At 41.5% G+C, this 25,714-nt stretch overlaps 1 protein-coding gene across 1 annotated transcript in view; it reads left to right on the forward strand.

Annotated features, from left to right (window-relative positions):
* Positions 1–7,603: 7,603 nt before the first annotated feature.
* Positions 7,604–25,714, forward strand: part of LAMA4 (laminin, alpha 4) — a gene marked incomplete at its 5' end in the record, with an annotated part of 52,650 nt that continues 34,539 nt past the window's right edge. The window contains 6 exons of the mRNA XM_010020767.1: positions 7,604–7,728; positions 11,727–11,807; positions 17,004–17,218; positions 20,863–20,958; positions 22,276–22,427; positions 22,568–22,678. Coding sequence (XP_010019069.1) covers positions 7,604–7,728; positions 11,727–11,807; positions 17,004–17,218; positions 20,863–20,958; positions 22,276–22,427; positions 22,568–22,678 — 780 coding nt within the window. The remainder of the gene's footprint in view (positions 7,729–11,726; positions 11,808–17,003; positions 17,219–20,862; positions 20,959–22,275; positions 22,428–22,567; positions 22,679–25,714) is intronic.

Here is a 25,714-nt window from a genome sequence, read left to right on the forward strand (position 1 = left end):
AACTTGCTGAGGGCACATCAATCCCACTGCCATTGTCACTGACAAAGATGTTGAAAAACACAGGTCCCAACATCGATCCCTGAGGGACACCACTCGTTACTGGTCTCCAGCTGGACATTGAGCCATTTACCGCAACTCTTTGAGTGCGGCCATCCAGCCAGTTCTTTATCCACTGAGTGGTCCGTCCATCAAATTGATGTCTCTCCAATTTAGAGACAAGGAGGTCGTGTGGGACAGTGTCGAATGCCTTGCACAAGTCCAGGTAGATGACGTCAACTGCTCTGCCCCTGTCCATCAGTTCTGTAGCCCCACCATAGAAGGCCACCAAATTGGTCAGGCAGGATTTTCCCTTAGTGAAACCATGCTGGCTGTCCACTACCACCTCATTTTTTTTTATGTGGCTCAGCATGCTTTCCAGGAGAATCTGCTCCAAGATTTTGCCAGGCACAGAGGTGAGACTGACTGGCCTGTCAGTCTTTTTTGGAAGAAGAAAGACCAAAGCATCATAACAGTGGAGAGGATAAATTCACTGGTATCCTTTCCAGCCTTTTATGGATTTTTTTGCAATAGAGAGTATTGTCATGCAAGTGATTTGTGTTGAAACATTTGGGTTTACAGCTGAGTGGAAAGGTTGGAACGGATTTGGCAGTTCTGCCCAAGAGAATAATATGTTCCACATGACTGCCAAGGCAGGTCTGGAGAATCGCCAGTAGATCTACAACCATCCATCAAGCACAAGCAGAAAGGCAGAAGGGAGCTAAGCAAAACTTGCCAGCTTATTAGGTACTTCTGGCTTCATGAAGAGCCTTGCAGCTTATGGCTCACTGTTTCTTTCTATAAAGATGGACTACATCTATCTATAGGTTATAAAGCTAACCAGAACTACAACACTGGTGCTGAAAGGCAGCCCTTGTCCAGAGCTTTTAGCATGCAGTAGTTGTCAAAAGCATTATTTTAATAGAATCATTTTCTCAGATACAGACATTTCCCTCCCTCTTAGGTATACTTAAATTAGTATTTGTTGTCCTAAATGGTTTACTGTTGAAAACTTTCAACAGTGACCCCTAATTTTGTTTCCATTCCCCATGCAGCCTGTATCAGAGGCACTTAGGAATTCTGACCAAGGCTGTGAGGAAGGGCTGCTGTTGCTCTCTCACCTGCTCAGCTGCATTTCCCACAGTTAGCTAAGACAAGTGATGGATTGAGAAAGTAGAGGGCCAGGTTGCTTTGGCAAGACATCAGCTCCCACTTCACTCATTAATACAGGACAAGTTCTACACACCAAAACTTTGACACAGAGGGAGGGGGTATGTTGACCCAAACTGGATCAGGAATCAAGTTTTGTTACTATTCATTATTTAAGGTTGACAATTGTCTTCAGTAAAAGTTGCACAGTGCTCAGTGTTTCTTTTTAGTGTCTCATCTCTTTCTTCCATAAGACATTCTGAAAACTAACATTGCATCTCATCCACAGTGGCTGGAGATAGAAGGCCTGAAATCATAAATCTCAAAGATGAAAAAGATAAAACATGTACATCTCCTCGCTTTCATTCCATTAGGCTGAAGTACTCTTTTTACTGTTATTATTCTGGGACAGCAATGAGCTTTGGCATGCTATATAGCTCTGTAACCAGCATCTCCCAAATTTGGGGAAGTCTACATCTGCATCCATATATTGTATGTTAGGCCAACCTCCACTGGCCCAGCAATAAATACAGACAGAATGCACAGCAATGTAAATCACTTGCATCTCTTTACCTAAGTAATGTATTTATCCTTGTGTAATCTTTCTGCATTAACAGTTGTAATAAGACTATCTCTCTGAAGGACAAGAAATAAGGGAGAAAAAAACCAAAACAAACTAAAGCAAAATCCAACAGTTCCTGCTCATATATATTGTTACAATATATTTACCTGTATTTTAACAGTGACTGTTTTCAGCTGCAAACTGATATTCAGAATTCCTAACCAGGGTTTGAGGACACTTCCAGATTTCACAGATAAATTTAAGACCCTAGGGTTTGGGGTTTTTGTTTTGTTGTACTAACTTCACCAGAGGTAGGGATGAGTATTAACTTTTGGTTGGCCCCAGAGAGTCTCCATACCATTCAGCAGTAGGTGCTTAACAAAGGTGCTCTGCACCACACTGTGGCAGGTCCCGTCTTTCTTTACCTTTAGAGGGTACACAGAAAACCAGCCTGTGATGTTTCGTATGGAGGAGGTCCAGCCCACCTAGACTGCACTGTTAGCCATCTGATGAAGTAATTTCCCTAGAACTGCCTAAATGACACATGTAATGAAGCTGGTGCTTTTAAAGACCGTCAGAAAGAGCTGTTTTTAAGTTCAGGATTCTAAACTAAGGTGGGTCAGATTCCTGCCTCTCAGATTTTCAGTTATATTCATTCATGGAAAACCATGTTTGTCTTATGCTGGTAAACATGTGCTAGTACCACTGCCTCATGAGAATCAACAAACTTAATTATTATTTTTATACAAGTGTATTTACTGAGCAGAACTGTGTCACATGAAGTGCTCTGTGGTCTGAGTGAGGACAGCGATTCCAGCTTTATTTTCCAAGCAAATGAGTTCATGAGCTCAGTGCTGACAATCATTCTAAAGTAAACCCCCCACAGCACCTTTTGCTGTGCTTTTCATTGTGTAAAGTATAGTTACAATAAGGGACAGTTAAAAATGTTCATCCTGATTGATGGTACTCAGTGAGAGCCAAGTAGTAGGACCAGTAAGACATTTTCTAACATAGGAAAATACACTCCAGCCACTGTCATCTGACAAGCTGCTGCTGGTGTACCAATGGATGAATGATTATATGCTGTAGATTCATACAGAAGCCAGGCTGCTATTATATTGTATTACTTCCTCTGAAGCTGATACGTCCATTGATTTTTGATTTATGAAAATAAAGGTTATATCAACATGGGCATATGGAAAGAATTGATCTTATAATTTTAACTTACTGTAATTTGAAACAGTTTACAAAAAGCAGAGTGTTATAAAGCCTAGCTGCGATACTTCTAGCTGCATAGTTGTACCTGTTTCTGTGACCTTTACCATGTCTCATTCTGTTCCGTACAAAGACAGAAAGCAATTTGCTGCTAAATTTGTTTTTGATGTCACTCCATATTTTCTAAATATTTTTACTTCAGTATTCCTTGTTTTTCAAAGGAAACTGAAACAAAAACTATAGACTGAGTTTCTTTATTTGAGAAAGTAGATACCAGTGTCAGTAAACATATTTCTAAAATTCTGTGAGTATGTTTGAATGAACCACTGAGGCAGGGAAGGACATCAGCAATGCCACACATAGTCCGATTCATAACATCAACCATAAATGACGCCTTTCATTATAACGCAGGTATGAATACCAGGACCAAGAACAGCCCTTGCAATTCTCACAGCAAGGCGCTTATTTAAAATCTGGTTTCACAAAAAATCGCCACAAATGGAATACCATTTTCTAACTCCTTTTAGTGATCCATTTAGAAGCAAGCACTTTTGTTGCACTACCAAGCCAGTGCCACCCAGCACTGAGATTCACCCATGAGCTACAGAGAAGGTGTCCTCCCTGCCTTCAGAGGTGTCTCCCAGGCTTATTGATGTCAGCAGTTTTGTTGGAGATACAAGCTAATGGAACATAAAATATAAGCACACTTTTTTATCACTGTAAAAATATAATACTAAACTACCACAGGAGTTCTGATTTCTTAAATAAGATAAAGCCACTTCTAGATAATCACTAACCAGAGAAAAACTACAAAAGTGTCTCAAGCACTCAGCTAACAGGGTCTTTGGAGTAAAAGGGCCTTTTAGCACTTCCCTTCAGTTTAGAAGATGAAAAACACTGCAGATTTAAGGTGCATCATTTGCTGCCCTGCTGTTTACACAGCAGTATCTGAGCTTTGGAAACCAAGAACAGGTTTATTCTCATAATATCATTGTGTTGTTTAAAGAGCTGAGGACAAGAGAGGTGAATTGAATTGCTCAGAGCACAAACGAAGAGTGCGATGAAGGCTACTACTGAATGCAGCCCACCTGACACCTCTGCCAGTGCTTCTGACACAGAACTGCTCTTTCTCTTTGAGCACTCAGTGGTCACACACTCATCTCTCTCTTGGTACATTAACATCACTTTTTCATTGAACAACAACAAATGCAAACTATTTTTAAAACTGCATTAGATTTCTAGTGCCTTCTGGCTCACACCATGAGCCTCATGGTTAGTGCACTCAGGCCAGTGAGGAGTACAACATCTGGACATCTCCCCAGCAGCTGCCTGCTACTCTGCCCTCATTTACCCTCAATTTCTCTGCTCTCATCAAGTTTCTTCACTCTTCCTCCTCTCCATCTAGTCAAGCTTTCTGTATTCTCTCATTTTAGAGCATTTTAGTTAAAATAACCCTCTAGTTTTCTGTACTGTCTTCTTTACAGCAAGAATTACTATGGAAAACCACCTAAAGGTGTAGGGATAAAGCTCTACAATTACTAGTGTCTCATCTAAAGATCCATGGAAAATGAAATCTACTTTTTTCCTTTCTTTATCATATTCTGTTTGCTGTAGAGATCTCTGGCCAAATCACAGAAATAAATAATTACTGTTCAATGATTATAAAACATACAGCAAGACAAGCAAAGTCTTCTAGAATCAAAAAAGACCTGCGCTAAACTAGTGAGTACTAAGTGTGGAGCTTTAATGGGATTCAAATAGGGAAGACTGGGTGAAAAAAAATCAGATGTCTTTTCACAAGGGTGAGTATCCTTTAGAAAAGTAACACTTTGCAGTGCAGACTGATGATACCTGGACACAAACTTCAGAATAAACAAAAAAAAACCAACAAAACAATGAAATGTCAGCTTTGCCAGAACAGGATTCTGCCACTTAATCAAAGTTACAATACCCAGATTTAGCAATGCCTTTGCAAGTGAAACTTGACTATCTGTTCTCATTAAATGTCTTCACTAATCACATGACTCTCTCCTCATTCTCTTCTTCAAAGAACACACCATGTTTGGAGTAGAAAGCAAGTTTCAAATCTGTAGGGACTGGCTCAGGTAAAAAATCAGTAAACCAAGCTCACTCAACCCCAACCTGGTATTGCTGAAGAAGTTCCAACCACAGAGAGGCCAAGGTGCCCTTTGCCCCATGCTGGTGAGCTCCCTCGTGCTGTGAGCGCTCCTGAAATCCCATTCTCAGGTTCCCTGTTATTCCAGGGAACACCAGCTGCTGATAGCACAGCAAGCTCTGTGATGGGATTAAATGACTGCTGGAAAATAAACTGGGGCACCATGGTCATTTCCTAGCACCTGCACCAACTCTGAACTCCCCTGCAGGGCCCAGCCAGAAGTCTCTGCAGCCCATATTGGGTCTCCAGTGGTGGCAATAGGAGATGCTGTTTCGGGAGGCACCTAGCCTGGCCCATTCCTGAAGTCTCCACCAGCATCCACAATCGGTGAATTAGGATATGTTAGAGGGTACATACCTCCTGAGTCCTTCTAATACTCACTTACGAATCTGTTGCCCATGAATTTCTCTAGGAAACCCCTTTTGTCACCGCAAATACTGTCAACTCCTGACAGCAAGTTCCAGAAATTTCTTACCTTCTGTGTAAGGAAGCACCTTCTCAAGTCAGTGCTTCTCAGCTCCTGTATTGCAGGATTTGGGTGAGCTGCTGTTCTGCATTCAGTTTATTCACTGATTTTTCAATTTGACATCACCCAAATACACCTTCCTGCCAGCCTTTCTCTCCCAGCTGAGCAGCCCTAGCCTTGGTCTCTGTTTGTAAGACACTGGTGAATACCAAACAAAACGGGTCTCAGCACCAGTTTCTTGCCTAGTTTCTCACCTAAGTGACACTAATAGTGACACCTCACCACTCTGAAAAGTGACTGTTACATCCTACCCTTTGCTTCCTAGTCTTTATCAGCTTTCAGTTCATAAAAGAAACTTTCTTCAAGTCCCCTGAAAACTTAGTTGGCTTTTCTAAAAGTCCAGATATGTCTTCTGGTTCCACTTCATACACTTGCTTATTTACACTATTATACAGCAAGCTAGGGAAGCAGGAGCTCCCGAATCAGATGATGCTTAGTTATGTACTCAGAGATCTTCTTTATCATGGATACTGTCATCTCACCAGGGATGGAAATCATATCACCAGTCTGCAGTTTCCATGATCCACTTGCTGTTTGTAGGTCAGAAGAGGAAAGAATCAAGCATGCTAACCCAAAACCACAGCTAATATGCACTGACAGAGTAGTTCTCCACATATTTCTGCCATGAAGCTGACTCCTTGTGGCTCCAAGCCTCACATAGCTGTTTGCATGTGTACTGTATTGGTACAAAGTGGTATAGCTGGAGAGTTCTGATTCAGGGACATTGCAAAACTCCTTGCACAGCTGCAAGAAAGAAAAGCAATTTTGCACCCTTCCTACCCTTATTTGGTGAGACAGACAGAATTTGGAGGGTTGTGGGGTTTTGATGACAACTGGTCATTTTGCTGAAGTGGAAAGGGGGACAGGAGTCTGCAGGAGTCCTGTAGTATGCAGTAGCACTGTTCATGCACTCTGCAGCAGTCACCCACCACCTTGACATGTGCCTAGGGAAAAGCCCACATAACCTGTAGCATCTGAGTGTGTCTATTTATAAACCAGAAGATGTAACAATGCTTACTTAAGCTTGCAGGACTTGCAAATTCTATTTAGAATTGCTTACAGCAAATCTTGACCTTTTTAAATCAAAAAATATAATCTGAGAGGTACAATTTTGAACCTAGCATCATTAAATATTTTGGAACACATATTCTGTATGAATTACCACACCTTGATTTACTTCCATGGAACTCCAGCAATATCTGCTGGTGGCTGATTTGCCTCAGCATGAAGAAGCATATTTCCTGACAAACATTAAATTGTGGAGATGAAACTCGCTTATAAAGTGAATGACATTACACACTCTTGCCTGTATCTTAGAGAAAGGCCACTTATAAAAGTCTCCTGCTTCTTCCCTCCATTAAGAGGACCTTTTTTAAGGCTGAGAACAAGGAGTAGTAAGGCTGTAACACTACTCATCTCAGGAAAAAAGCATCAGAGCCACTGGTGTATCACCCTTTGCAGGCAGATTTCCCCAATGCTCTTTTCTAGTCATCAATGTCCAAGAAGAAGCACTGCTGAAATTTGTATCTAGGCTGAAATCTGCTGATAGTATTCACCAGCAGATATTTTTTGGTTTGGTTTCAGTGAAAAGGATCTTTTCTGCTGGCACATGCAATTCAATACAGGGTTACCAGCTACACCTGAGTACCTCTGACATTGGGCAGTGCTGCTTCTGCTCCAGCACCTAGCAGGCATGTGTGTCTGTTTTGTCCTGTACCACACCTTGCCAACACTTTCTGGCTGGCCAGTGTGATAATTTATAGCATTTTTATTTGCAGCAGTGCTAGATGGTTTGGCTGCCTCTGTCAGTGCCTTAAAGGGTTGGGGTCTGGCATTTGCCCCTATTCTGCTTGGCCAGGTCTCCAGCTAAATTATTTCATTCTGCCTTAGGCAGCACCTCCATTTAACTTTTACCACTCTCTCTCTCTTTCTACTGAAGGACTGCCACAGAAACACAACAGGGCAGCACTGTGAGCAATGCCCGGATGGCTTCATTGGTGATGTTGTCAGAGGAGTCCCCACATTCTGCCAGCCCTGCCCCTGCCCCCTGCCAGCACTTGCCAAGTAAGTGAAGAGTCTTTGCTTCTCTTTGATTTGGGCTGGCTTTGGCCCCTTCCAAGCTGGGCTCAGCATTCCTTCCTGGATGCAGGATACAAGGGCTGCTGTCATTGCTAACTGGGGGAAAATAAAAGGACTACCAGCTGCTCATAACACCACAGGAAATAGCATTTCATTTAGAAGGTGCAAAATACCCTTAAATGCTCGTATCAGTTCTTACCAAGAGGGAGCAGAAAATATTTGAGCAAGTTTAAGTCCACCCTCTTTTATGTAGGTGAGATTATTCAGCTGTCTGGTTACTCTTATGAATCCCTTAAAGATCAGTTCCCAGAGAAGGTGGCATCAGAGACGTATGTAGCTCAAACAGACACATAGAACCATGACCTCTGGAGAGTAAAACCAACCACAAAAAAAGCATAGTCTGGCAGTCTCCTGAGTCAACAGCAGATGGATCTGGTTAGTACAGTAACACTTGAAAGGAAAGGCTGAAGGACACTGTGACAGCTATGGTGCCTCTTCAGCTGATGCCCAGCTACCTTTGGATAAGAAACTCTGAAGCCTGACAGAAAAACAAGACCAACCCAAAGAGCTCCAGCTGTTAGCCACTTTGTTACTTCAGAAGAAACAAATAACTACAAACCATGACTAGCAGTACTAGATACTTAGTGGCCTGTCAGTAATGCACCAGAAAGGAATTATCAACTTCCTCTTGCTCAAGGTCCATCCCCTGGGAGAGAGGCACCTATGCAAATTCCACTATAGTGCACAGAGGAAATGTTAGAAATACTTGCTGCTGGGTTTAAGCTATTCTTTAGTGAGCTACTTACTCCACTTGTGTTACTTCCCATTCTGCTTTCAGCAAGGCTTCTCAGCAAAGGGGAATTTCCTCACTGTGTTTGTTTGCTGTTGCTATGGGATTACTCATACAGCCTTAAGGTGGGATGAGCTGCATTTTGCTCAGCTGCTCAATGGCACGGCCTCAAAATGGCCACAGAGCAAACTAACTCTGGACAAACTCCCACAGATCACCTCTTGGCTTCCTCAGTGAGCTGCAGACATGTGAGGAGGGATGTGGGGTGGGGAGCAGCTATTGTTGAAAAACTGCAGCTTTGCCTGGATTACAAATAAAATCCTCCAGAAACACGGGAATAACCTGGCTTTGCTCACATGTAGACAGGCTTAAGAGTGAGCAAGCTCACAGACGAAGCAGACCACTTCTTCCAGTTTCAGTAGCGGTTGCAAATGCCAGAAATAGAAATACACCAGCTGGAAGCAATGGTTTTTCCTTAGCAAAGAAATTGTGGGAGGTTTTTTTCACCTGTTGGGCACACTTTAGTGTAAGGAGCTATTCTCTCAACCACAACCTGGGCTGCACATGTCTGAGGCACTTACTCACAAGACCCAGTCTCTATTAAGCATGGTCAGTCAAGCAAGGTCTAGTCTGTCCTCCCTACAGTGCAATTTGACAGAGCATGGCTGGGTCTGCATTCACCCAGCACCCTGCCCAGCCCTGCAGCCCACCAGGCTCTGCAGCAGTGCCCCTGACAGCAGGGAGCCAGCCAGCCAGCCCAGCCAGGCTTGGTGTGGTGGGACCAGCAAGGACCTGAGCTACAGGCTATCATCTCTGCCAGCACTAAAGGAGATGGCTGCAGAGGCCAAGGAGCATTCCCTGCTTCAGCATGCTCCTTAGCCCTTCTGCTAGGGGTTTAATGCTTCTCTTATTCCAGACCACTAGAGATAAGGAAACCCTACACTCAGAAGGACAGCAGTGTGGGACAGTGAAGGGAGAACAAAAGTTATAAGGACTCTGCAGATGCTTCAAGGTTAGCAGCAATATAGGACTTGAACTTGATGATCCTTGTGGGTCAGGATATTCTATGTTCCACGATATGTCGCCCCTTCAAAACTACCTCAGCAAAAATACACTTCAATTTTTCAGGGTTTTCCCTTAGAAATGTCCTGAAGGCAATAGTTAAAGGAATATCCAATCCAAATTTGCCTCATACTCGTATTTAAATAACATGCAGAAATTGCCTGTTCAGCTTCTTGCATGAGAGAGACTTGACCACAGCAATAGCCTTCAGCTGGAGCTGGAACAGGCAGATAATAATGATTGAGCAACATTCAGCCTTGCACAACTAAACTGAAAGAACAACTGTTCTTTTTTTTTATTATTTATTTTTTCTCCATTAATCCTGCTCCATTTATATTAAAGCAAAACCATAACTCTACCAGAAAGCAGAGAAGTATTAAAAGCCTTAAATAAAGAACATCCAAAGGATGTTTGGTTTGTACTCTGTTTTACTTTGGAAATAGCCAGTGAATTCATAATAGTTAGACAAAGTGACCAACTCTGTAAACTGACAGACTCATGAGATACATATTTTTTCTTGGGATTCATCTGTGTGTCTCTAGATTTTCTGAACAAAGTATCTTCATATCTGCTATCCTGGGAAGTTTTGGAATAACTTTTGGACATTACACATAAAAGTCTAATATCATTTCTTTGGAATAAAGAAAGGAGGATAGAAATTGCTTCCCAGTCCAGCAGATGTTACTTCTTTTCAAACCCAAGGGAATTGTATGAAATGTTTTTCCCTAAAAGACCACAGAAAATGTAAAACTTCAGGAAGGCTTCAGTCTTATTTCATAACTTAAATCCACAATGTGGTTTTTTCAACTACGTGAAGGAATTAGCCTCTGTAAAAGAAGTGGAAGGCTGCCAAACTGTTACAATTTTCTCAGTACGTTCTCACAAAAGCTTTACAGAAGTTAATTTGTGAATTCTGTGAGAAAAGTCTCATTTTATGTTCTCTCTGGTTATATAAAATGTTTTGAGACAGCAGACATCCAGTCACAGATTTATTTGACCCTGGTTTTCCAACCAGCTGAGAAATGCTGGTGGGAACTGAAATTATGCAGGAATTGTCACCTTTCAATGCTGCTCCTTCCCAAAACAAGGTAAAAACAAGCATGGATCATGCTTTTCCCATGGCTCTGAGCCTTTCGTACTTCTGTATGAAAGCAATGCAACCTGGCCACAGCTGCCCAACACTGTACAACTCAGGACCTGCATTTTAGCAACCACGGTCCCGCAGCTGGCAACTGCTGCCACTCACTACTCTGCTCGCGTTCCAGTTCTGGCAGAAACTTACTCACACATATTGCAAACTAACTGGAAACATCTTTAGGATTGTATGTCTTTTTCTTGCAAATGTATTTAAGCCATGTCCATCACTGCGTTTGAAGTGTATACAATTTGCACTTTCCACATCTGCTGCTGCTGTTTCTTGGGTCTCATAGTTAAACATGTTAAATCCTGAAAACATACGGAAGGAAAGGAATCCATGATCTAGAATCATGGCAGTGAAAATTACACCCCAAGCTATTACTGCAAGCAGTGTCAATACCTGGCATGTTGGTCTAAGAGGAGGCCCCAGACTCGTTTCGGCTTACTCAGAGATAGTAGAGCAGCCCTGGTTACTGCAAATGAGGTGAGTTCTCACAACTTGGTACTTCCAGATCGGATTTGAGAAAACTGTAGGATTTGCACTGGAAACTGCTACACCCATTCCAGAATCTCAATTCCTGAAGTGTTCACTGCAGTGTCTTGCATAAGCAATATTTTACCCCTTAGAATAAGACAGAGGATGCAATTACTTCTCCATGACATACACATTTATCCTAAGTCCCTTATCTAACATGGGTGTATCAAAACCTGCAGGTGTGTCTGATCTACACTGCAAGACAAACCTTTCAGATATATCTGTATTTATATAGCTCCATAGTGCTAGATATGAATTCGTGCTTTCTACACTAATTAAAAAGACTAAACAAGGGGTGTAATGTGAGTAACATACAGAGCTCAAGAATCCCTATTCAGCAGTGAGTAACCATGAGCCAGAGTTCACACTGACAGCAAATGTCCATAATGTAAGAAAGAAATACTCCCAAGTGTTTGCCATTGCCTTCTATTCTAACTATTCATTCTAATGAAATTCCAGCTTTGCAGTCTCCTGTTACAGAAAAAGTGGAAGTGTGCGCTGTGTCTGTAAGGAAAACTATGCAGGACCCAACTGTGAAAGGTAAGAAACTAATAGGATGACTTGCTGGTCAATAATACTGAAGTCCAGAAGTCTCTGTAGGAATCTTCCCATATGTGGGAGAAAGCTTGCACATGTATTTTCATCAGGTTGAATCATGTCTGTTAAAGGATCTCATTCTCCACTAAAAACAATAAAAACTTGCCATGGAGACATGTCAGGGTAAGACAGACATTTACATATGATGTATTTTGATTGAGTTCTTAGACTTTGTGTACTTTCATGTGGTAATCTTCCTAACAGGAATACAATTTAAAAATCAAAATACAAAATACACATCAGAAACAGCAACTGAAGTGAAAAACAATGACCACATAGATGCTTCTTTCAATTCACAGCTCTAAAACATATAGTAAGCTTTTAACAAATGCATTTTTTCAAAAGCAAAGGAGGAAATCCGTCATCTAGTCAAATTCTTAAGGAGCAGATGTAGCCTTTTTAGTTAAATTTTAAATGTACATTATAGACATAATTCAATAAACAACCAAACATAGGCCAGTGTTGCTTTTCAACTTTCCCTTATGCCCGTAAACAATTTCCAGTAAATATCCTCTAAATAACAAAGTACTCAAATAAATGGAGCTATACAGCAGAAATATAACTTACTCTCCTATCTTGTAAAGCACCATCTTACTCGCTATGAACACACATGGATGATGTCTCAACAAATGTCAGAGGCCTGATTATAATTTAGAAATTCTCCTTGAGCAGCTGACCTGTAAATTAGAACAGCTCTAACACAAAGACTGAGGGGTATAGGATGCCTCAGACATAATATGATGTGAATTGGCTGTTCAGGATGGCTTCCTGAACACCTCATTTTGATTTTCTTTAAAGCCCCTGAAGTATTTAAGACTTCAGTCCACTATCATTAACAGGCAAGTCTTGAATTCAAATGATACTTAATATAAATACCAGAGAATGGAGAAAGAGGAGGCTTAAGATGCAAACAGAAATCAATATGAAAAAGGTAAGATGGAAAAAAGAGTGAAGGCTTTTGCCCCTAACAGATGATGCAAAACCATCAGCATATTACGTCCGCATCTCTAACATGGTGACAGAAATAGTGATAGCCCTTTAAACAGATGGCCCAAAAATAAAAAAAAATAACCCTTGCTTCCAGGCCTATGGCTGTATTCTTTTGTTCTTCCAAAATATCAGATTTATACACAAAGGATAACGCAGACAATTAAAAGGTCAGTAAGGTTTCTTAATGGTTATTAAAATGTCAACTAGACTCCAAGCAATTCAAATCATATGAAATGAATAGCAGATGCATAGTAACAGCAGAAAATAGCATCAGCTTCGTTTTCTAATAGCCCCCACACAGACTGACACAGTGCATCTGCCTCAAAGAAGACAAAGCTTCATAGACGGGTTAGAAAAAGCTACAGAAAGAAATCAGCCTGTCCTGGTCACCATATTAAGTCCTTGACTAACTGCTGAGATAGGTAGCAAGCAGCAACAAACCAGACATTTCTACTGGTAAGCTCCTGGTCCTACTCCCATTTGTGCCAGAAACAGCAAAAAGCATTTTAAAGACTGATTAGAAATCATTGCTTGTGCCTGTTCACTTGACAAAGAGCAACTCCTTGTCTCACGTACGCTGCTGCTGGGCACTGCCACCACTCCGTATTCCCACTGGCACCTACCGTGCCATCAGCATGCTGGCAGGAGGACTAGGGGATCCTGAGCAATGCCTCTGTCCCACTCTGCAGCCCACATAGATGCTTGTCTCCCCAGGGAGAGGAAGGCTACACCCTACTCATTGCTCTCCCTCCCAGCTCTCTGCAGAGGTCAGTGACGGGCACCATGGGGCAGTGAGCTGCAGGACACCCCTCCACAGGCAGTGTGAGGATCTCCAGAGCTGCACACCAGGAGGCAATCTGCTTCATTTCCTCTGGCATACATGTAGGAGGCTTTCCTGTGCTGCTCTGGGGGCTTGGCACAAACCTATCCAGTTTATGTTTGCCAGCAAACACTGTTGTGAAATCACAAAGGCCTTTGCTAGAACTGAGAAAAACAGCTTCCCAACTTGAAATTTAGAAATGAATCATCTTGCTCATGGACTTCAGTAATAAGGCATTAAGGTGGCAGTAGATGAAATCTAGGTTTTGGTAATGCCCAAATGTTAAAAAAGGTAACTGAACAAATCATTCCTTAGTGTCCACAGTGAATGAAATTAAAAGGTTCTTTTGGTATTACCAGGGAAGAGGAAGTTAATTTCTTACTCACCAATAATTACAGGAAGCAAACATGGCTACAGAATGAAACAAAGGTAACTTAGCAGCTTTATTATGGGAGAGGAAATATTTGTTGTTAGCAACAAAGAGCCATTTATTGATACAACAGAGGAAAAGACATTTACCCCAGGCCTCTACTTTTTCAGGCCATAAGGGGCAGAGATGGAGCAAGTTGTTTCCATCCAGTGGCCTCTGCTCTTCTCACACGCTACAAGCTGTTCAAAAGAGGCCCAGTGCAAATCAGCCCCACGAGATGCACTCAGTGGCAAAGGGAAGGGGCAAGTGAAGGTGACACATTTATTTTCAGCTCTTAAAGTTTCTAATTGTTTTAGATAGCTACTCCAGATGAGGAGATATGGCTAATAAAAGTGAGTCACATGGTCATAAAAAGCAGCACTCATGAGGACCTGTCCACTGTGTCTCTGGCAAGTGAGCTGAATGGTATATTTCAGAAAAGAAGAAAAAAGTCACCTTGTCCTGCTCCTTGAGAGGGCAGACGTTGTGGGCCTGATGGGAACAGCAGGCAGTCTTTGGTAGATGCTAGCTGAAAACCAGAGCTGGGTACTGGTAAGTAACACACTGGTCTGGCCCCAGCACTGCTCAGTGGCTTCTGTAACTTGGCCACATTAGGCAGATTATCATTTGGGAAATAGCAAACTACAGAAAATTACAAAGCAACTCTCCAAAATGTTGAGAGTTCAGAATAAACTGAATATCTAAAAAATAAAATAAAATATAAAAATAAAAAACCAACCACAAAAACCCCAAAACAAACAACCACAGAGCAGGGGTTTCTTGGTCAAACTTCACAAATATACTGAAATTCTAAAATTCAGGAAAACACTAAAATCTCATATTGGCTGAAATATTAGAAAATTATAGCAAGACTTTTGGCATGACTGAATAGTAGCATTTCCTATCACTGCCTGCTCTAGTTCCCATGGGAATGGGGATTAACTCCACCAAAGTCAGTAAAATCACACTCTGCACTCAGTGTCACATTCACAGTTCTTTGAGGGGTGCATAGAGCCTCCCGGTCACACTTTTGTTCTTTACATCTGGGTCACCAAAATGATAAGATCTGCACCAAAGACTCTGGCAGTGCTGCAAAGAGACAAACAGAGCCTTTGTCATTGGCAAAAGCAGGATTTGAGGCAGCCAAGTGTTTTACATTAAGATGCTTAAAATTTTATGTGTTTTTTCTGTGGGGGTTCAGGACTGGAACATGAACAAAGCAGCACTGAGGAAATTACTTTCTTTATTAAAAAAATAAATAAATCAGCAAATGTAGAAACAGATCAAAACTGGAAGCTCTTATCAGATCTCCCACATTTTCATTATTCAGACAGCAGAACCTGGATTTGACTATGTTCATATTTTAGGAGACAAGAGACCTTGGCTCAGGTCCCCATCCAGAACCTGGGAAAATTAAATTAATCTGCCTGAGAGCTCACCCTTCCAACCCACAAACAGCAGAACAAACAGCATCTTAAAACAGGACTTTAAGGACTTTATGGATTGGAGAAAAGACAAGGACAATAGGGTGATAAAACAGGATGAAGTGCAATAACTCCTCCTTACTTAAATCACTGGAACAACTATTCAATCCTCTGATTTCTTCAGTCAACAATTGCTACACCAGCTAGTTATCCCCTTCTCTGCAGCGATTATTCATTCCCAGCTTGGGAGGTATGAGTTCCTGATCTCTGTGCCCCAGGCTGCTGGGTCATGGACCCTCCTGCCACCCCACAGTGACACCATGAACAGTGTGTGTTACCCCTTACCCCTCCCCAGTCCCTCAGCCACTGTTTCATACTGCTCCAGCCACCAGCTCCTCCAGAGAAGCCCTTGTTTGAAGCCCCCGTGAGCTGCTCCATGCCCACTCTGGTGCCAGCTTTGTCCACCTCACTAGCTGTTTTGTAAAAGTTCCTCTAGCTTGAAGGATTAAGCACACTCCCTGCTACTGTCAGAAACTCCTTTAACAGAGACCGTCTCCTTTCTTTCCAAACAATGACACCAAAGCTAGTACCCGATGCCTTAATCTAGGGCTACTGGTTACCCAGGAATGTTACATATCGCTAGTTTGTCTAGACTTTGAAAAATTACTACAGTTTCAGTATCTTGTCCATTTTAAGATGCAGTAAATTTTCAGTTGAAATGCTTCCCAAAAATGACAAGACACAAAAAGCAATTTGGACCCATTTCAGACCACCCCTGTGGTGCTTATTGCCCTCCTCCCTCTCTCCCTCTGCAAAACCAACACAGGAATCCTCCCCTCCTGTGCTGGTGGTTGCTCTCAGCCTTTTGCCCTCAGCCAGCATGCTAACATCGAACAAATCTGGAAAATGGTAGCTGGTTCAGTGCCTGTTCTGTTTTGCAAAAATCAGAAACCATCTCAGTCCCTCACCATAGAAGTATTTATATAAACCTCTTTATATATAATAATATTAATAACACTTTGTTATGTGTCTTATAATGGAAATAAGGTCTGAACTTCCTCTGAGTTTCAGCATCATGAAATGGCAGTATCTTACCCCAGTTTCCTATATAACACAGTATAGCTGGTGAGATCCAAAGCTGAAAGAGACCAAAATAAACACTAAAGCTACCTCTCTGCCAAGGGCATTCTGTCACAGATTTTAGAACAATGGGGAACAAATCATTTTACTGCTAAAGACACACAAAAACAACATAATGCAGACTGATGTGATTGAGATACCAGGAGTGTTCAAGAAGGAAGAAATATAGAACAGTACAGATTAAGGTAAGAGCACAAAACAGCCTCTGCAGAAATAGAGCTCCTAATTTGCCCTCTGTCTGTTGGCAGCTGCCAACTGTCATCAACTCCTGGTAATATAAATAAGGTCAGAGAAAAAAGGGTACTGCGGATGGGAATGTCACTGCTCATCATCGCTGGGTTTGCTCTTCCTTTCAGGTGCGCCCCTGGTTACTATGGGAACCCTTTGCTAATTGGAAGCACTTGTAAAAAATGTGACTGCAGTGGCAACTCAGACCCAAACCTGATTTTTGAAGACTGTGATGAAGTGACCGGCCAGTGCCGCAACTGCCTGCGCAACACCACCGGGTTCAAGTGCGAACGATGTGCTCCGGGTTACTACGGGGATGCCAGATTCGCTAAAAACTGTACAGGTATTGTCTATGGTGTAGTGCAGCATAGCCAAGCAAAACAGCATGGTCTGTGGGTGACCTCTCAGAGATCAGAGATGCCTAATTCAGTCATCAGACACCTGTGGCCCTGGTGGGGCAAAGTGTGCTCCCAGCCACTACCTGGCAGGGTAACTTGGATGTCTGTTCAGTTGAATCATCCCAGGCACTTGCACTATCAGACTCCAGACTCCAACATCTCAAATGCCTGGGAAGGATGAATGTAGACACTGTTGTGTCCTGCATCTTGTTTTAAATACGGGTCTCTAATCTTTCTTTGGGCAGAGACTGCACCTTTGTGTTTGTCTACACCACACGCTGTCCAACATAACCACTCACACTGACGGTGCTTAAAGACTTTGTCCTTCCTGTCCTGACCCAATCCCTGCTCAGCTTCTGCTGTTTTTCACACTGGTAATCTATTCCTCATTTTCCATATGTCCATGTAATCTTGCTGATTTCTGCATTTCCACACCAGAGATGACTGTACTTCCAGGGTCTGGTAAAGCGCTACCCAGAAGATCTTACCAAAACATACCTACACAGAGGGGCCACAGAGGTTTGCATCCTCTAATATACTTGTTCTCCTAATTTACATGAAGTTTGATCCAAATAGGACTTTAGCCTCACACCCAGTGTCTTGGCTTTGGGAGACAAGATCACATCCGCTTTCAAAGCACCACACAATAGCCACTGCTGAAGGCAAAATGCACGTGCTCAGAGCAAGGACCTTGGGGCTCCTTCCCAACCTCTTTGCCAGGGTCCTTCCTTTAAGGTCCAGAACACAAATGGAGCAGATGAATCACTCCTAGCTCTCAGCCTGACTCAAAGGTAAGACACGGCCAAAGCATGCACCCAGCCTAGGCCTCTGACATGCTCCAGGATCTCAAGGTACAGAAAGCCTTAGCAATGTCTTGATCAAGCCTGTCCCCTTCTTGCAACTCCCTGTATAGTTGGAATTTGCTTTTTACTAACTTACTATAAAGTGCTAATGTGTGTTTGGGACCTGTTTGGAAGGTTGTGAGTGAATGATGCCACTAGTGGTCCCTTTTGTTTTTATATGCCTGTGACAGCTACAAGCTGAGTGTCCTTCTCCAGGATTTAATTCACATTGCTAAGTCACATGCTTAAATTCTATTTAGGTTGAACAGGCAGAGATGGTGCTCAGGCACAGTAATCCCCAAAGCCTATCCCAGGTATCCAAACCAGTCAAAAAGACATTGGCTGCACGGAACAGCATGCCCCAAAACTCACCTCCGGCGTGGATTTAGGCACCCAAGACATGCCTGAAATTCAACAACTTTGGGGTTTTGAGGTTGCAAAAACAAAAACCTTATTTATGCATTTCACTGTCTAATTCAGTTCACCAGAGATGTTCTAACTGCAGTTCTCCTGTAATGAATGACAGGATCTAGTCTGTGGCTCCTAAATGCCATGAGGCGGGAGAAACGCACCCTACACTTCAACTCGGCAAACCACTGCAATCATGCCCTGGCAATGGGCAAAAGCAGAACTTCAAATAACTAAGAGTAGCTTTGCCGGAAGTCTGAGAATTACAGAGCATTCCAAGTGTCTAAGCGAATTGTGCAAGACGTAATTTTGGAAGGCATCTCTGAACATAAGAGTTTCTACACTGAAGTCCAGCTTTCATAACCTCAATACGGTTCTGGTTTGTACCCTTAACGAACTGGAGGCAGAATGCCTTGATATTATTTATGTTTCTGAGGTACAGTTTAAGTGGGATTTCATGGTGTACAGGACTTCTCTACAGAGATTTTTCATGCAGACTATAAATCATCTTGGTAATTCTCTTCATTAGCAGATTGCCTTGTAGTGTTTGATCTTTGCTAAATATAAACGTGCCTGGGCACTTGAATATGTTGTAAGATAGAGCAGCTTTGCTCTGTTAGGAGCGAATTTAATCTTGCAGTTGACTAGCAAATCCTGAATTTGAAGTATTGTGTTTCAGAGAATTACACACTTCTTGTTTCATCTTCATTTTTGCTGAACACCAAGAAGTGCTGTACTGGACAGTACTGCATAGATTGCGAGCACCACTCAATACATCCACAATATCCAAACTACTTGGGTAGTTTACAAAGCAGTAGTTTTCAGCTGCTTTTCAATAAATTTTTTAACCACATGTTCTTTAGTGACACTTCAAAGCTTTCACAAATGTTCCTCAGAAATAAAGGTAAATTTAGAAGTTTTCTTCACCAGAAAGCCACAGTAGCATGGAAAGTCTTAATTCCCTACTAAAAATATGGTACTTCCTAATCAGATGAAAAATTGTCAAGACTGCTTTTGAAATTAATTTACTATAATCATTTGTATAGCAAACTAAGAGTTATCCATCTGAATATGAAGACACAATTTGAGCGCCAGTGTCATTGAAATTTTAATCTTGTAACTTGCCACCTGGGAATAGCCTAGATCCTGTGACACAGTTAAAGAGAAACCTCTGGTTTCAACTGAGAGTTTTCTTTCACTTCACTAAGAAGTTGGGGTTTTTTAAAAGTAGACTCTAAATCTGTGAGGCACCCAGTTCCCACAGACTGTGGTGAGGTCAAACTATTGATTGCCCCACAAAATTCAAACCCAAATTCTGTTCTTACATTAGTACAAAAACTGAGTAGTTCTACTAAGACTAGTTCACTTAGACAGAACTATTCCAATGTTAATCCATTGTGTTGACTTTGAAACTGTATTACACTTTTTTGCTGATAATTCCTCTAATGTGAAATGTGGAATGTAAATACGAGGGTAATTCACAGAGAAGAATGAATGGGCTGCATTAAAATGACAGTAAACAATTTTGTTATATGAAATACTGCTGAAACCAGGAATCACATGAACAAAACAAATTCCAGATAAGTCGCTGCTGTTCTTACGTTCTCCTTGAGTTTTTGTTATTCTATTCAAGTGTTCCAAGAATATTGTAATCTTTAAAATAATATATTTTAAAAACCAATTAAACCTTGAAAGAGACACTTTAGATTAAAAATTATACTTTTTAAAAAGCCACTTGTACTGGCAATAAAAATGTAGCTTACTCAAGTTATACAAAATATAAAACCTCATTTATTCCTTGTAAGTGGTAGGAGATATTTACTTTTTGATATGGTCAAGATGATGATGGAATTGGAGTCCACTATCAGTCCCTGATAGCTGGAAAGCTTATTCAGTGGCAACCTGACAGAGCATTGATTAATTCCACAGAGCTGTGGAGAGATTTGTAACTAATGATTAACCACAGTTGTACCACTTTTCTTAATCCATCTCCTGAACATCACCCTCTCTAGATGGTGATGCACAATGGCCCAGATGATGCAACTCTGGCCTCACTGCCTCTGCTTGTGACTAGTGAGAAAGCTCTGAACAATTTCTTTCAGCAGAGGCTTTCTGGTTCTGTTTCCCACCTTGTATTTTTACCTGGTCCAACCTGACAGCAGTGCAAAACCCACCTTTTTCTACATACTGAAGGAAAAATCAGTCCAGAAAGTCCTCAATTTTGGATGGTCTATCCATGCATGATCCTACATACAATCATTTAACTAGTCGTGGAAGGGGAAAGATGAGTTGCACATTTTGAAGCTTCTTCTTTCACAACTCCTTTCTTTTTCCCCCAGAATGTAACTGTGGAGGGAGAATGTGTGACAGCCAGACGGGAGAATGCCTCGCAGACAGTCCTCAAGTTTCTACTGGCACAGACTGCCCAACCATCAGTAAGAAGATTATCATGAGAACACTAAGAATATTGGTCTTGTATTTAGATGCTTACAAATACTAACTTAAGGGCTCAGTTCTCCAGTTGGCTCAGCACTTTGACCTTGGTCCCACAGCACACTTGAATATGTGAATGTGCACAATGTCCTGATGAAAGAATATTTAAACATGTTCTCACTTGCTTGACTGAGTACATGCATACATCTAACTCTGATACAGGCTGAATGACAAAACTGCGGAGCAGTAGATATGTATCAATCACCTAAGTTACTTCTATAGACTCCAAGACACAGTGACTGCAAAATAATATTCTAGCCATAAAAGCTGCCATCACAACTTTACCTGTATCATCTTGCATGTATTTATGGCTTTCTAGTTGTACATCTAATATAGATCGTTGCTGTTGGCAATTCAACATACATCCATCAATCAGTTGCTTTTCCACTATCATCTCCCCTGTTCTAATAACAGGAAGCCTGGGGAGTTTCCAGAAGCACTATGTTGTAATTATTGGTAACCACTGATGTTTTTTTTCAAATGTTAGTATAATTATGCAGTATAATGCAGACCACGTAGCACATATGGATTCCTAAATCAACTCCCGAAAAGACAGGTTGTGTGCCCAGAAGTGCAACCAGAAGGAAAACACTTGGGAGCTGCTGCCATCAAGAATACCGACTGTAAAATAGCAAGCAAAAATTCATGTAGGAATCAGTGTTTCACATTCACCTAAGTCTCTCGCATTTAGTGGTGACACAAATGTCATTAAAAAAAAGGTAGTATTGCAAGCATTCAGCAGGGATGAGGATATAGTTCTGTGCAAGTTATAACTATTATAGCATTATAACTATGTTTTTACAAGTTGTCTTCCTAATCAAATAGGCAGCCAAGAGCCCATCTGCTGGATATCCTTGTTTCTCATACCACTAAGTTTTAAATACAGAGTTTTGGCTTCGGACAAAATGAAGCTGTTTTTTGACCCTCATCTGTTGTCCTTCGGGCAACAAACATGCAGATCCTCTAGAGAATAGCCAGGAAATACCTCCTCTCTCTTGCTACTGATTACGGAGCTGCTGTGGCAGCCTCTTGGAGCAGTCCCAGCTGGTGCTGCTCAGCTGGAAGTGTCATGACTGTACTGTGGGACCTCAGAAGTGGGCGGACAAAAGTGAAAGAAAAATGGGTACCCATCAGGATCCATCAATGACAAACAGAAGGAAACACTATAGGACAAGAGCACTATAATGTGAATTTAAGATACATGCTGTTAACTGACACAAACAGTAAAGAAAAATGACACTCTCTTATTTTCTTATCAGGCTGTGACAAATGTATTTGGGATTTGACAGATGACATTCGATTAGCAGTTCTAGCTATCGATGAAAGCAAATCAACTTTACTGAGCATTTCTACAGGTGTTGCAGCTCAAAAGCGCTTGAATGAGCTGAACCTCACTACCACCCATCTCCAGGTACAAATAGTGATTACATTTTTTTTTTATGTAATTTTAATCTATAAATTTCCACTCCCTTCCTGTAAATTTCTATCCTTGCCCTCACAAGGCAAATCATTTGTTTTCAGATGCACTGACATTTTTCCCCCCACATACAGGCAGCAATGTCCAAAAAAAAGAACCATGCTGTGCTTTGGACCATCCAGGTTGATGATGCTGCAGATGAAACGAATGATCTCCTGAGAGAAGCAGCAACACTTGATGAACAGGTTTGTTTATAGCCCCTTGCCAGAGCTCTGATGGTTTGCAGTTTGTCGTATTTGCAATTTGCACACTGGAGTGAGAGGTAACTATACAATAGAATTAGTTGACAACAATCATCTAGTCCATCTGCCTGACCACTTCAGAGCTAACCAAAAGTTAAAGCATATTATTAAATGCCTCTTTGGACATTATTAATTTGGACATTATTAAATGTCCAAATGCCTCTTAAACACTGACAGACATGGGGCATCAACCACCTCTCTATGAAGCCTCTTCCACTATTTGACCACCTCTCAGTAAAGAAATGTTTCCAAATATCCCATTTGAACCTCTAGGTACCACAACAAGAGTGGTAGTACCCTGAAAGATAGTTTCTAAACTTTCTACTTTACTTTAGCTCTGAATTACAAGCATAAATTACCTATGAAGTCGTCTTCCCAGAAAAGGAAGGATGTAGGGCCAAAGTCTGTTGAAAGTGGTCAGGGGTTTGTCACCAGTCACAAAAAACCTCCCTTGAGGATCTGAGATGCCACCCACCACTTTATGCAATGTCTGATCTGAGATAGACACACTGTCTTTCTATTTTGGTTTCTAATTACCAAAGTAACCAACACTAAGCAAATACAGATTGACTTATATCTATTTTACTATATTTTACACGTATGCTTTCAAAAAATTAAATTAGCCCCAATTAGACACCTCAAAAGTGCTAGTTTAAAAGGTTTTTCGCTAACACACTGAGATAGGAGCCTGTTCAGCACTCAAAACATGCTTTAACACGATTGTAATCATAAATGCTGCATCTACATTCAATTGTCAGGCTATAAAATTAAGGTTATCTACTCTCAGCACACATAACACCTTCACTGCACCCTAGAATACTAATATATGTTTAGGGAAGAAATAGGGTTCAAAATTGCTTTTCCTCTATTTTAAGGAGACATCATTAAACATCTTTCTGTTGCTAAGATATATATATTAGTGAAATACATCACTCTATGTTATTCTCAGAGATAACCATAGCTGTAGTAGGACTAGCTTATATTTCACACTTACTGCAAAATGCCCAACCTCATATTCACTTACCAATTCCTTCACAAGACAAATTAAATTTATACCTTAGACTAAAACTCGAATACAGGAGCAAGTAGGGGGAAAAAAAAATAAAGAGGAGAAAGGACTGTATAGAGAAGTGGAAGAGAAAATTTGGGTTTGGGTATTTTTAATCTGCATTTGCTTAGCAGAAAGGGCACTGCAGTACTACACAGACTATGCCTGTGCTCAAAAGAGGTTTGATTAAATCAGCTCACACATACACCCCTCTCTGTACCTGTGAAAATCCAGCACAGCTGACATGCCTCAGTTGGTAGGCAGGATGGTTAAGGCATTAGGTGTTCTAGAAATATTTCGTGAATTTGGATAACAATGTTTTTGCCATCTTCAGTACTACTTGGGGATTTCTTAGCTCATTCCTCAGTTTGACTGTTCCTAAACCAATGAACTCAGTGTTCTCCTCTGGTCTTTTCTCCCTGGTTGTCTCTAATGCTTATTCCACACAAACACTTATAATTGCTTCTAAAGGCAGGGAAATAATGGCTCCAGCCTCTCACAGTGGAAGGAAGACCACAGTGACAACTCTGAATATAATGAACTTCTTGTTTTTTCAAGGCACTTTCATGGAAAATTGGTGTCAGAGCCTTGAGTAGGTTTTGCAGAGATATGCTGCATCTTCCATTTGTATCATTCCACGGGCACATCCTTGTGTCTGAGGTTCCTGCAGATTCTGATCTAAACCCCAAAGGCAGGATGTATGCACCAACTGTAAACAAATCGTTCTGCTAAATGAGAAGAGTAAACGTGACCTGCAACTCCCTGAGTCTGCCTGGGATGAGCTTAGAGTAAAACAACACATAGCTCAATCCTGAATGCTTGGCAGAGACTTGGAGGAGCTGAGAATTTTTCTTTCCTGGGCTCTTAGCAAATTTCAGGATGAGTCTTTGTACTTCAGTGGGAATTTAAGGGTCCCTAAGAGAACCCCTCACTCATGCTGCTGTGTTTTCTATCACTCTCATGGCAACCAGCAAACCTGTCTAAGCAATTTCCCATGTGTTCGTTAAAGAAAAATCTGGCAAGGAAAGGGCGTTATAAAAGGCAAGTGTGTGTAAAAACAGTAACAAGTTGCTTAAAATAAGCATGAAGTGGTGAGACTAAGCAACAGAGCATCCACAAGAAACCCTGACAGGAATCTGCCCTTCAAAAACTAAAAATCCAAGTAAATAGAAATAAAATTAAAACTTTTCTATAAACCCTAACGTTGGGAAGACTCTGGCTGCCCTGGCCCTGCATTCAAGCGCCACCTGGTGCTTCTGCAAACCCCGAGTAAAAACAGGGATCATGGGCCAGGGCAGCTGGGCTGGGGCTGAAACCGCAGCCAAGGCACGGCTGAGCCGTGGGGCTGGAGGGCAGCAGCAGCGTCCTCTGTGGTTCCCGCAGGATTCAGTAAGCACGTATGAAGTGAGCACACCAACAGCCAGGTATCTTCAGGCTTAGAAGGTGTTAGGGCACTACAAACCCAGAAACTAATTTTACAGTGGGAATTTTTGCTCATGCAGCCCTAACAGGGACCTTGAATCAAACACCTTACCAGTGGCAAGCATGTGGTGCACTTATACATTGATGGCACAGCAGACAATTTTTTCTCTTTCCTGGGAAATACCAGTGAAAATTAAGTCTACAGACTCCAAAAGTCAGTGACCTTCTTGGAAAGATGATAACTATGACATGGTAACTCTTTGTTTCCTTTACATTGAAAACACAATGCAGAGTACAGCCTCCAACACACTCTATCATAGGAGGCAAAACACTCTGCTCTTCAGAGTATTTTGAATCCTCATGCTTTTTCTTAATTTTAACGAAATGCAGAGCTGGGGACCTCACTTGAGGAAGACGCTGATCTAAAAATGGTTGAGAGCTTGACAGCTGATTCTTCAGTCTATACGTTTATTCAGGAAACACCATACCCAGCAAAATGAGCCAGCCCT

Source organism: Nestor notabilis, unplaced genomic scaffold (genome assembly GCF_000696875.1).
Source record: "Nestor notabilis isolate BGI_N333 unplaced genomic scaffold, ASM69687v1 scaffold32978, whole genome shotgun sequence".
NCBI lineage: Eukaryota > Metazoa > Chordata > Aves > Psittaciformes > Psittacidae > Nestor > Nestor notabilis.